The following is a 12,592-nucleotide window of genomic DNA, read 5'->3' as shown; positions in this document are numbered from 1 at the left end:
CACGAATGAACAAATTAGCTGCCGACTTGTTTAGCTCCATAAATCAAGCCACGGCTCCCACAGCCCAGAGCACAGGTAGAGAGACAGGAAAGACAAATTCTCAACGAAACCCACATCCGTCACTAGTTCCTCTGGCACCGGCATAGAAAATGCCCAAGGTTCCTGCAAATCAATCCTGAGTGTCCACCACCCAGTTCCTCTGGTCTAGTCCGGATGCTAGGAATTACTGAAACTTTTAAGAAGAAATTTTAGTTCTTTAAAACATAACATAGTAGAGATTTTATGTTAAAGAATGTATATTCCTTTTCACATAATGAGTCCCCTCAATTATTCCGGCCTCCCTGTTTTAATTAACATTTGATTAGACAACGTCCCTGTTTTAGAGACAGATGGTGAGGCGAGTGTATTGGAGACACGGTCACCCTCACCAGAAATCCCGCCTCTGGAGGTCTGTTCCCCATCATCACGCAAGTCATAAGGTCAGAGGCATCTTTCTCCAGGGCTGAAGGCACAGCACCCTCCCGGCTCCCTGTAGCACTTGCTCAGAGCCACTGATGTCCTCGGGATTGTAAAGGAAGGCTGGACTAGGGGATCTACTCAGCCAGATGGACCTGGTGCCCTCGATGCCTCCAGGTTATATACAGTTTTCCAAGTCAGAAAACCTTCCCCCACGGACCCAGGATTTCAGCCTAGTGCATGGATAGAGCGCCCTCTAGTGGTATGATTGAGTTTCTGCAACACCAAAAGCTGCCTACTGACTCTTATCCTCTACCCCTGATCTCTATTTGAAATACATGTTGAGGAGACAGAACGCATCATATGAGTGATCTGAGTCACCAGTGACCTGAATCCCATAAAATTCTTTATTGCCTCTTTTCTTTTGTGGTATTTTTGGAAGTTTTGTTTAGAAATGTCTCCTCTTATCTTTTGAGATTGTGCTATTATGGATTTGGATAAGCTCTGGAGATGCAATAGTTATTAACATTTGTCAGTCACACTAGCGGGAGACCTTTTGACCAACATGTTATTATCTATCTCTAATTCAATACTGCTGTTTTAATGACACAGAAGTTTTTATTTGGTGTCTAATTCAATTAGTTACCTCTGATTGCTTTTACTGTTGCAAAGATGAAAAATTAACTTTTCTCTAACAGATCAGAAGAGTTGACATTTTTTTCTTTGCTCTAGTTGTTTTCTATTTAACACTGGCTATTTGTGTGTGTGTGATATTAGATGTGACTATGATATTTTTGTTGCAATTAAGTTAGCCGAACCCCATTTGTTGAACAATCTTTTCTTTCCCCCTAATTTTGAGTAAATCTAAAGTTCATGGGGACTCTAGTCCATGCCACTAATTTATATTTATTTCTTATCCTGAATATTACATCATTTTAATTATCATGCTTTAACACATATTCAGTATATGATATGACCACATCTTTGCTAGAAAGCTGATTAAAATTTAAATCCCACATAGAAAACTGAAGCCAGTATGGGGAAATGTGGCATATAAAAAAGCATGAGTAAGAATTTTAATTATGGTTTGGACAAATTAAAGAACTCCGGTCATATCTAGCTAGCATTTCCTAAGGAAAATTTACGTATATTTTTATCCATTTCATTAGTTTAAATAGCATTTTTATTGTCGAAGTAATAAATACATCGAGGTGATTTTTAAATTAAATTTGAAGGTCAAAGGAAATACAAGAGCTTCACATTCATTTCTTAGATTAAACCATTTATTTCAACAACTCTTTGAGGAGAATCTGGGGTATAGGATTGCCCAAGACAAAAATGGCCCCTACTCTCTAGGAGCCCAGGAGGGAAGGTGGAAATCAAACAAGACACTCCATGGAAACGCTAGCTCACCTTGCTCTGAGAAGGAGCACCGGGATCCTAAGCAATTGAGGGGAATTCAGAAAGCACTTCCCGCAGGACACATTATGTAAGCTAGCAGTCCGTTAGGGGGTGAACTTCCCAATCAAAGGTTCAAGAAAGAGCACAACTAAAGATTAGAAAATCACTCCTAGGCCCGTATAGATTCAAGCACACCAGATTATCCAACTTTAGGGCAGGTGTGTGTGCAGGGATCAGTTGCTGCCTGTTTCCTGCTTCCTGAAATGCATACCAAGGATTATAGGATCCCTCACTCAGATTGCAGATTGGGCTGAAACCCATTTGCAGAGAACAGTTTGCATAAGTCCTTATCAAACCCATCCCTGGGCAGTGTCTTCATTGGGTGTTGGGTGGGTTTGGTTTGGTTTGGTTTGGCTTCTCCAGCTCTGGATTCCTCAGTAGAGCTGCTTTTGTCCCCTTCGGTTATCATGGTAAAGAGTGTGACCAGGGAGGAACGAGACATGAGCCACTAACCTGACCCAAAGCCACGCCACCTATTACCTTACGGGAAGGTAATAGGTGGAGAGGTTGGTCTCTCTGGCAATGAAAGAGGAAGGCTGCTCTCCAAGGCACTGCTGGGCTCCAGGGGCCAAGGGCCAAGAAGGACTGGGGCGTACAGAAGCCCCCCAGATGCCAGTGTTCTCTATTGGGCACTTCATGGAAGGCAGGCCCCAGACTGTGTCCTCTTAGTCCCTGGGTGAACAATGCCGCAGCTCCCCAGATGGCAGGCCTTCCAGAAACCAGGTCTTTAAGGAAGCTGCTAAAACCACTGAGCTGCCTGTCAAGACACGAGGGCATGGGGAAGGAAACGGGCATTGTGAGAACAGCTCCTGGGCTGAGTACTGTGAGCACCATATCTCCCTGAAACTCATAGCAACCCACGTGGGGATCCCCACGTTATAGACTTAGACACTGAGGCACAGGAGGGTTTGGAAATTTGTCCAAGGATATGCAGCCATGAGAGGCAGTGCCAGGATGCACCCCGGGCTTCCCTCTCTGTGGTGCCCGTTGTTGGATCCCATCTGGCCTGCCAGGGCCCAAGGCGTCCAGTGCCGTGGCGCCTGACCAGGCCGGAGTCCCTGCTTTCCGGAGACAGGTGAGGGCAGCCAGAAGCAGCTGGTCCCCACAGAGGGACACAGGGACTCCCGAACAGCTGAGGTGGCCCAGCTGCCAGCTGGACTGAACAGATGAGCTGGTCCCCAGCCGAGGATTCCCTGCTGCTCCCGGTAGCACTAGCTCAGACCCACTGGGGGTGAGGCAGACCTGCCTTCCAACCCTGGCCGCTATTGTCACTTAGTTCATGATCCTCTATACGCTTTGCTTTCTTCTCTGCAAAGCCATATAATCATGCTAACCCCGCAGGATTGCTCCGGGGGTAGGGAAATAAAATAGCGCAGGTCTGCCACACAGGGTGAGCCGGCTGACTCCCATCCTCTGCCAGGCCCCTCGGTGACCGCCTCCCTGATCTCTTCAGCCCCGGCCACTCCTGAGACTCCTTAGCGGCACGAAGAGACGGGATTGGAGAACCGGCTCCTGTAGATCAGGGGTTGTCAGCCAGAGGCCCTGACTCTGTAGCCGGGTCCCAGCTGGCCCACGGGAGAACACGGCTGAGTCGGTGCCGGGGCAGGACCATGGTGGCAGCAGGATCTGATGTAGATCTTCATACAGGGAGGAAGGGATAGGCAGGCTGCATGGTTCAGAAATGAATGATGAAAAAGATGCCTGCCTTGTATGGACTTGGGATGCGGTCTCCGTGCTACCACTTCACTCGGTGACTTTGGACAAATTGCATAACCCTTCTGAGCCTGGGTTTCCACATCCACAAATTGGAGTCGGGGACCTTGTTCAGTGAAAATGTCTAAGAAAGGGCTTCGGGCATTGTTAGCCAGTTTTCACTTGTGAAGCTCATCTCGCATCCAGCACAGCTGGGCTCACGTGTAGCCCAAAGTATTTATTCACTCATTTATCCAGAAAAAGTTACCGCGCATCTACTCCGCGCCAGGCACTGTGTACAGGAACTGGAATTAAAGCCATGAAGAAGGCAGACAAAAGCCCTCCTCTCACAGTCAATAAACAGCAAAACAAATAAAGTAACAGTAAGTGTTGTGTACACACTGAAAGTGCATAGGCCCTGGCCGGATCAGCTCAGTGGATAGAGGACTGGCCTGCGGACTGAAGGGTCCCAGGTCCGATTCTGATCAAGGGCACGGGCTCTGGCCAGGGGGCATGCAGGAGGCAACCAATCGATGTGTTTCTCTCACATCGATATTTCTCTCTGTCTTTCCCTCTCTAAAAATCAATGGGAAAATATACTTAAGTGAGGATTAAAAAAATAAATAAAAAGTAGATGAGACGGCAGCATATGTGACCAAAGGATAAAGTCAGGAGAGAGAATGTGTAAACCACTCATGGGCAAAGGCACGGGGAGATGGAGAATCCGCCTTCCTCCTTCCCACCGAGCACGTCAAACTCAAAGGCTAACACGAGACAAATAAACCAGGTTTAAGTTTTTGTGGGCCACAAAAACACAAAGGCTCCAATTTTCATAGAAATGTGGGTTTATTTCCATAGAGACACACCAAATACAAAGGACTGAAGTAAATGAGTAATCGTTAACATAAAATAATAAAACATTTTAATAAAAATCAATATTTTTTTTCTTGAACATTAACTTACCAGACACTGAATAACTGCATAAATTAATAAGCATAACGCAAATAAACCTATTTTTTTTTTTTGTTCTCCAAAAGCTAAATATTTCCGTTGTGCACACCAAACAAGTCAGTACGAGACTAATGACGTGGTAGTCAGCTGCTAAAATATTTGCTGCTGGTATTAGTGGAGGGAAATGGTGCGCCTGCACAAGAGGCGTGTAAATGAAATAGAATTATAATAATCAGTCATTATCGAACATTGAGATTAGTTATCAATAATTATGTATGACAGAATATTGTAAAAATTGTTACAAAATTTTTATTAAAACATTTCTTACATACTGTTACACTGGCTGGGCCACAAAATTATTCACCGTGGGCCACCTGCAGGAGTTTGACATGCTTGCTTTACATGGTCCGGCCAGATGTCCCTGAGTGTGCACCCCCGACCCCCATGACATAATGGTCTCTGTATTTGCTTTCCAGGAGAGCAGCACCCTCGGCTGAATTTTCCGTGGACAGGACACGCCACTTAATGTCCTTCCTGACCATGATGGGCCCCAGCCCCGACTGGAATGTGGGCCTGTCTGCCGAGGACCTGTGCACCAAGGAGTGCGGCTGGGTGCAGAAGGTGGTGCAGGACCTGATCCCTTGGGACGCGGGCACGGACAGCGGGGTGACCTACGAGGTGGGTGTGTGCCTAGAGTGGTGAGGGACAAACCTTGCCCGCCTCTGTCTCGGCGTCCTGGACACAGAGGTGAATGTGGCCCAGGCGGGTCCTAGACAAACTCACAGTGAGGCAGGCGAGGCCAGCACAGTCTCATCACCGCGTCCTGATTTGGACTCTGGACGGTGCCCATGCAGCCGGTCAGGAGGGCACAGAGAGGGAAACTTCTAAAGAGACGCTCATGGGTGAGCAAGGGAACAGCAGTTGAAAGGCACTGCATGGAGGAAGGGGCGAGGGGAGATGGCGGGGAGGGGGAGGGGAGGAGGGAGAGAGAGAAGAAAGTGGGGACTGGACCATGTGCCAAAGCTTTCTGGCCAGCTAGGCTAAGGAGTTTGGAATCTCTCCTTGAATGCCAATATTTCTCAGATATGGCCAGTGCACCAACAACATCGAAATGGAGCCATCAGAAAACCAGGGCTAGAACAATCGAGAACAGGTGATGGGGATGGTGACTGTGGTTTACGGGATAAATTCGGCCTACCACCTCATTTGAAAATAAAATATTTGAACCCAGCCTCACATATTCAGTTACATGTTGTCTGGGGCTCTTTTCTCACTTTAACAGCTGAGTTCAGTCCTTGCGACAGACACGGTTTGGCCCACAAAGCCTAAAATATCTACCATCTGACCCTCCGCGGACAAAGGTTGGCCAGCGCCTGGGCTCATAGGAAGAGCTCTGGATTCAGGCCAGCCCAGCTCAGTCGTTTCCGAGCTGTGGTGACCTCTCTGAAATTTGGCTTCTTCATCTGTGCATAATCCCACTGTGTACGGGGGAGAATCTGAAAGTACAGACCTACAAATTTCCATGCACGACACATGGCAGGAACAGAATTCCATAATATAAATAGTAGTTAAACTTGTTAAATTCCTATCACGGTTTTTGTTCTGATCATATTACAATCAAATTGCTTTGCAAGCAAACAAACAAAAAAAAATTTTTTTTTTTTTTTTGCTTTTGTGGTTCTTAACCAATTCTGTTTCCTACTCTGTATCTGTTTTTTTGTTGTTGTTGTTGTTTTCCCCACTGCAGTCACCCAACAGGCCCACAATTCCCCAGGAGAAAATCCGGCCCCTGACCAGTCTGGACCATCCTCAGAGTCCTTTTTACGATCCAGAGGGCGGGTCCATCACCCAAGTAGCCAGAGTTGTCATCGAGAGAATCGCCCGGAAGGTACTGGGTTAGAGCTCACCCTGGCATAGACCTTTCCCACCAAGGGTTCCAGGAGACAGCCCCCCTTTCTGCTCCAGAATGTTGGGGTCCCTGGCATATTCCGGGATGTAGGATTCCTGGGCCTCCCAAAGTCAATTAGTAATATCTGCCCCGGGTCAGGAATTGGAAGCTGTGACTTTATTGCCATTTCTTTTTCCAGTCAGACTGTAAATGTTGGCCCAGAACTCCGTCTTGTTCGCACAGGGTGGGCATTATATTTTACATCCTCCTTCATCTTCACCCCACCCATTCTGTTCTTTAACATGAGCCCTCTTGCAGGGGGAGCAATGCAATATCGTACCGGACAACGTGGATGATATCGTAGCAGACCTGGCTCCGGAAGAGAAAGATGAAGGTACGATGTTTCCCTTCGTTGCCAGTGGCAAGATAAATTGGCACCGTCTTTTGGGAAAGCAATTTGCTAACATGCTTGAAAAGCTACAAATGATTGTATCCTTTGACGTGGTCATCTCATCTTTGAGGACTTCAGCTTGAGAGATATAATCCAAAGCAAGGCCAAGACTAGGGCACAAAGATTCAGGGGATTGGTGAAGGTGTGATACTGGAATAGGCACTCAACAGCATCAGGCCTTTAGGTAAATGGCATTTGCATAGGCTTCACAGTACTCCGGTCGCTCTCTGCTTTGATTCTTGTCGTACTGGCCTGTGAGGCAGACGTGGGTGATGCCACTCCCCCAGCAAGAAGAGTGAGGCCCAGATCCCACAGGACTCAGGAAGGGAGTGGCAGAGCCGTGGCCACAGCTCAAGTTTTGTCATGGGATCTCACTCACCTTTCTGCCACTGTTTCCTCGCCTGTAAAATGGGGATAATAACAGAACCTGCCTCAGAGAGTAGTTAAGTCTCCAATGGGATAAAACATGTTTGGTTCTAAGAATGACGCTGGCTCATAATAAATGCTTAGTGAACAAAGGCTGCTCTTACTCTTATCATGACACCCTTGTATGTATCATGATCACTGGGAAGATGAAGCAGCAACACACACACACACACACACACACACACACACACAAAAAAAAAAAAAAAAAAAAAAAAAAAAAAACCTGTGCTTCTCCACATTGCCTGTGATATGCCCACACCTGTGCCATGGTGTGGGAAAAGAAAGATATTCATCTGTTGAGGGGAAAAGGGATAGAAGGAGAATCTTAACTTGTTATTAGGTTATTTAGCTGCCCATGGGATCCTAATATGTAAAAACCCAGGGTCCATAATGTCCAAAATGACCAAAGGCTTGACCGACTGGAAGTCAGTCCTGTAGTAGTGCTGGGTTGCAGGCACGGTGACCCAGCACTGACTGTCAAGGGGGCTACGGATCAGGCCCAGAGAGAGGCCTGGAGAGAGAAGCAAGGTCTGATCCATAGCCTCCATGGCAGCTGTGGCTCTCTCTTTCTCCCTGGGCCTGGCCAGAAGCCATGCCTCTTTCTCTCCAGGCCTCCACCTCTCTGATCAGGCCCGGAGATAGGCCTGGAGATGCTAATTGGCATATAAACCAACCAGTCAGAAACCTATCTGGGCGAACTGTGAAAGCATAACCTAAGATAGGGGCTGAGGAGGGGTTTTAAGGGCAACAGCTGTTTGGTGTAAGGTGTAAGAAGGCGGTTCAATTTTTTAATGACCTGTTTGGCAGTACAGTGCATATGGCTGGCTAACAGTCCAGATATAGGGATTATGTATTTTTGTCTGCCCAGATCATCTCCTCCTGCTGAAAAAAGCTTTTCCCTTCCATTTAAACAATCCTATTCTATATATTCTATCTATCTAATTAGACCAGGTCAACCTGCCATCTTCTGGATGTCTGACTTCCTTCCAGACAAAGCCATGGTGGTGGGGGCCAAGGCAGAGACAGTTAGGGATGATAAGGCAGGCAGGCAGGCAGGCAGGCAGAGAAGTTAGGGGCAATCAGGCAGGCAGGCAGAGGAGTTAGGGGAAATCAGGCAGGCAGGCAGAGGCAGTTAGGAGTGATCAGGCAAGCAGGCAGTTGAGCGGTTAGGAGCCAGCTGTCCCAGAATGCAAGAGAAATGTCCCTGATTGGTGAGAGTGCAGGCTGGGCTGAGGGATACCGCCCCCCTGCCCCGAATGCACAAATTTCATGCACCAGGCCACTAGTGCTGAAATAAAGATTTTAAAGGGAAGGGACTGGTTTGCTCCCATCCCAGGAATACCAGGCTCACAGCGGCCAGCCAGGCAGCAGGAATTTTCTTGTCTCCCAATGAGCTTGTCTGAGGGGAGGGCCAGTCTCAGCAGCCATAGGCTCCCAGGGAAAACCTGTCACCTACTCTTCCCAGATGACACCCCGGAAACCTGCATCTACTCCAACTGGTCCCCATGGTCCGCCTGCAGCTCCTCCACCTGCGACAAAGGCAAGAGGATGCGGCAGCGCATGCTGAAGGCACAGCTGGACCTCAGTGTCCCCTGCCCTGACACCCAGGACTTCCAGCCCTGCATGGGCCCCGGCTGCAGCGACGAAGGTGAGGAGGCAGCCCAGGCCGCAGGTGGCAGGCTGAAGCTCAGGAGGGAACAATGCTGCCTGGTGATGCCGGTCCCTCATATCTGCTCAGGCCAGGTCCATAGTGGGGCATCAGGACACTGACTGCATTCGTCAGTGGGGTCCACCTAGGGCAGTCCCCCATCTCCAACAGTGTCTCCAGGCCTCTGAATACCGAACAAGTTTTATGACATCGAATGAATTCTTGAGAATGACTGACCACTTGCCTCCTTCCCCAGCCACAGAAGAAAATATATGCAAGTTCCTAAAGAGCTAGCAAACATCTCATGACAAATTACCTATAACAAGCAGCCTGCTCTGGGCCTTAACTCCAGCCTGTCCAGCCTGTTTTAAAGAAGCAGATGAGCAGGTTGGGCAAGATTGCATCTAGATCCATGGCCCTGATTCTGGGTCAGGACCCTCTGGCTCTTTGTCCTGCCTGAGCCTGAGGCACAGCACTGTCTTCCTTGTGTCAGGGCTTTGGCGGGGAGGGGGTGTGTAGGAATTCTCTTTTCTCCTTCTCTCTCTCTCTCTCTCTCTCTCTCTCTCTCTCTCTCTCTCTCTCTCTCTCTCTCTCTCTCCAACTGCTCAAAGGTCAGGCTAGAACTACTAGCTTGCGCCTCCTATGTCTGGATGGCTCAGGCTTCCAGATGGTGCTAAACTGGATTGCTGTGCAAAGGTCAGCTGTCTCCTTTCCAGAATACGATTCCTCTCTCTGTCTGGGCAGATCTATCCTCGGTGCTCTGTGATTTAACCATCTCAGAGGGGCAGTGAGGCAATGGGAAGGGGTAAGACTGAGCAGGTTTATGGCAGGAAGAAAACTACTTCCAAGCTGAGGATGGTTGAAGAAAGCTTACCCCACTGTACATCATTCACTAACTGGCTCTTCCCATGGACAGTCTTAAGCGCCTCTCCTGGCTGCACTTCCACGGTGCCCATGATAAGACTCTTCAGAGGGGAGTGAATTTTAGGATATGCTTTTCTATTTCTGCAAGTATGCCTGCTCATTGTATTCGGGATTCATGTTCCCAGAGGCTACTTGATCCAAAGTCAAATGCATGTGCCCTCTGCACTGGTTCCACTCTAAGTGGGAAGGAAGCAAGGACCCCTTTGGACATTTAAGATTCATTATATGACCTCATGAGTGCACATTTTATTGTGCAACCACGATAAAATAGTCTTAGAGTTTCTTCCTAATTACCTGAGCCAGCCCTTTATCCCAGGCCTTATTGTCTCTGCCCACTCCAGGAACCACTAGAAGGGTTCTTTGCAAATGAAGATCTGATCGTGTCACTCCTTAGCTGAAAACTCTGTGGCTCCTCATTGCCCAATGTGCAAACTCCTCCACTTTAATTTACTGGCAAAATAGTTCTGCAGAGAACCAAGGTGGAGGCCTGCTGAAAATGAGCACTGGGACACTGACCTAGCGCAGTGGACCTTGTACTGCGACAGTGAAAACACGTGTTAGTTAAGGCACCCGAGGACATCTGGGGGATGCGTCTTGACGCCAACCTCTTCCTCTCACAAGACCCTCGGGTTGGTGGTGAGGGTATTCTTCCTGCTCAGGGTAACGTCTTGCCAGGTTAAGGGCAGCCTGGAATGGGGCTTGCCAAGCCCTGAACCTCCACCCATATCACACCGGAACAGAAGGATCCTATTTGGTTGTAGATGCATCTCTAGTTAGCTTTGTCCCTGGGTCTCACATGGGTTCCAGCCATGATTTCCTGACGCTCCACCAGGATCGTGTAGCTACACTGTCCAAAGACTAAATGACAATGTGTGGGCACCACACATGTGCAGGTGGCAGTTTGTGGCCACATGCAGGCTGGCTTCACACTCTGACTTCAGTCTTCCTCTCTAGCTTCAACTCCCTATACCTGTGATCGGCAAACCGTGGATCACTAGTCACATGCAGCTCTTTGAGCGCTTGAGTGTGGCTCTTCCACAAAATACCACAGCCTGGGCGAGTCTATTTTGAAGAAGTGGCATTAGAAGTTTAAGTTTAAAAAATGTGGCTCTCAAAAAAAATTTCAATCGTTGTAACTGTTGGCATTTGGCTCTGTTGACTAATGAGTTTGCCGACTACTGCCCTATACCATACACAGCTTGTGCAAACACTCTGCAGGGTGTTTGCATAAGCTGTTCCCTGCACCTGAAATACAAATATCCATTTCCCACCCAAGTTCACTCAGATGTGCCTTCTTGTGTGAAATCTTCCCCAAAACTCCCAGAAGGGGAGACTTTCCCTGTCTTCTATGTTCCCCAATTCCCTGGGCTTACCTCTGTCATCATATTTTCAATGCCCGGAATTATTGCCAGCCTCTCTCTCTCTCCCTCCCTCCCTCCCTCTCTCCCCTCTCTCTTTTTCTCCTTTCTTCCAAGTAGAATAAGATCCATATCTTACACATCTTTTTAACCTCAGAGTACTCACCTAATCATTCAGTGTCTTCAGTGACATAATAAATTGATAGATGGTAGAGGGATGACTTCATTTTCCTCTTTTTTTAAATAAGCATGCGCGCATGCACACACACACACACACACACACACACACACACACACACACACCTGTTTCCAATTGGAGCAGCATACTACCACCACCACCACCACCACCACCACCTTGGAAACAGGACCATAAGCCATGCTGAGAGGTTGAATATCTTTTTCATCAACATCCTAAGTGTCTCTTACAGGATCAGGGTCTTTGCTAACACCCACTCTTGGGAGCAAAGCCGTATGTAGTCCAGGGTGTCAACGAGGCTGGCTGCCATTGCCTTCCTCGTTCTTCCTCTGTGTCCCCCTCTCCTGACACACACAGACATTCTCTCTCAGTTCCCCACCCAACCATCTGCTCCCCATTAGCAACTGAGGTCTTGTCTTCTTTGTTACCAACCTCAACTGAGGCTTTGAGGTGCCTGCGGCCACTTAATATAATCTGCTCTTTGAGTACAAATCAGCCCTCTGGTCCTATGTCTCAAGGCCAGTCACGCTCACTCCTTCAGTAACAAAATTCTCTCATCTGTTTTTCTAGACTGGGAACTGACAGCTTACACAGGGTAAGGGGCCATGGATGGTTTGCAGGCCAGCCTCGACCACGATCATGGTGGGGGTCTCTGCTGGGGGGGGCGGGGACGAGGGGCGGGCAGGGTTGGCCAGGGCAAGGAGCAGTAGTTGTTCTGGTCTCTGGTCATTCCGCTGTTTTGGTCACTGAATTTTATTATATAGGATCTCTCTCTCTCTCTCTCTCTCTCTCTCTCTCTCTCTCTCTCTATATATATATATATATATATATATATATATATATATATATATATATATATAGAGAGAGAGAGAGAGAGAGAGAGAGAGAGAGAGAGAGAGAGAGAGAGTCATCCTTCCACCATCCAAGTGTCTTTCATATCGTGGGTAAGGAGTAATCCTCACTGAGCGCCCCACATATCTGGAAAAGGGCATTTCATTTACTCTTAGAGACATTTGTGGTTTTAAAATGTAGACCTTTTATGTTCCCTTACATCCTCAACTGCCTGGCTCCCCTTTGAAAGCCAGCTAGTTCCTCTTGATTCCTGCCCTTAAGGAGTTGGGTGCCGCCCGTCATGTCTGGC

At 47.9% G+C, this 12,592-nt stretch overlaps 1 protein-coding gene across 1 annotated transcript in view; it reads left to right on the top strand.

Moving 5' to 3' along the window:
* SPON1 (spondin 1) overlaps positions 1-12,592 on the top strand; it is a 251,181-nt gene that overhangs the window by 231,669 nt on the left and 6,920 nt on the right. The window contains exons 8-11 of the mRNA XM_036427060.2: positions 5,037-5,238; positions 6,308-6,448; positions 6,767-6,842; positions 8,791-8,973. Coding sequence (XP_036282953.1) covers positions 5,037-5,238; positions 6,308-6,448; positions 6,767-6,842; positions 8,791-8,973 — 602 coding nt within the window. The remainder of the gene's footprint in view (positions 1-5,036; positions 5,239-6,307; positions 6,449-6,766; positions 6,843-8,790; positions 8,974-12,592) is intronic.

This window comes from Pipistrellus kuhlii, unplaced genomic scaffold (genome assembly GCF_014108245.1).
Source record: "Pipistrellus kuhlii isolate mPipKuh1 unplaced genomic scaffold, mPipKuh1.p scaffold_m20_p_9, whole genome shotgun sequence".
Lineage (NCBI taxonomy): Eukaryota > Metazoa > Chordata > Mammalia > Chiroptera > Vespertilionidae > Pipistrellus > Pipistrellus kuhlii.
The sequence above is the reverse complement of the archived record's forward strand: the minus strand, read 5'-3'. Positions and strand labels throughout refer to the sequence as shown.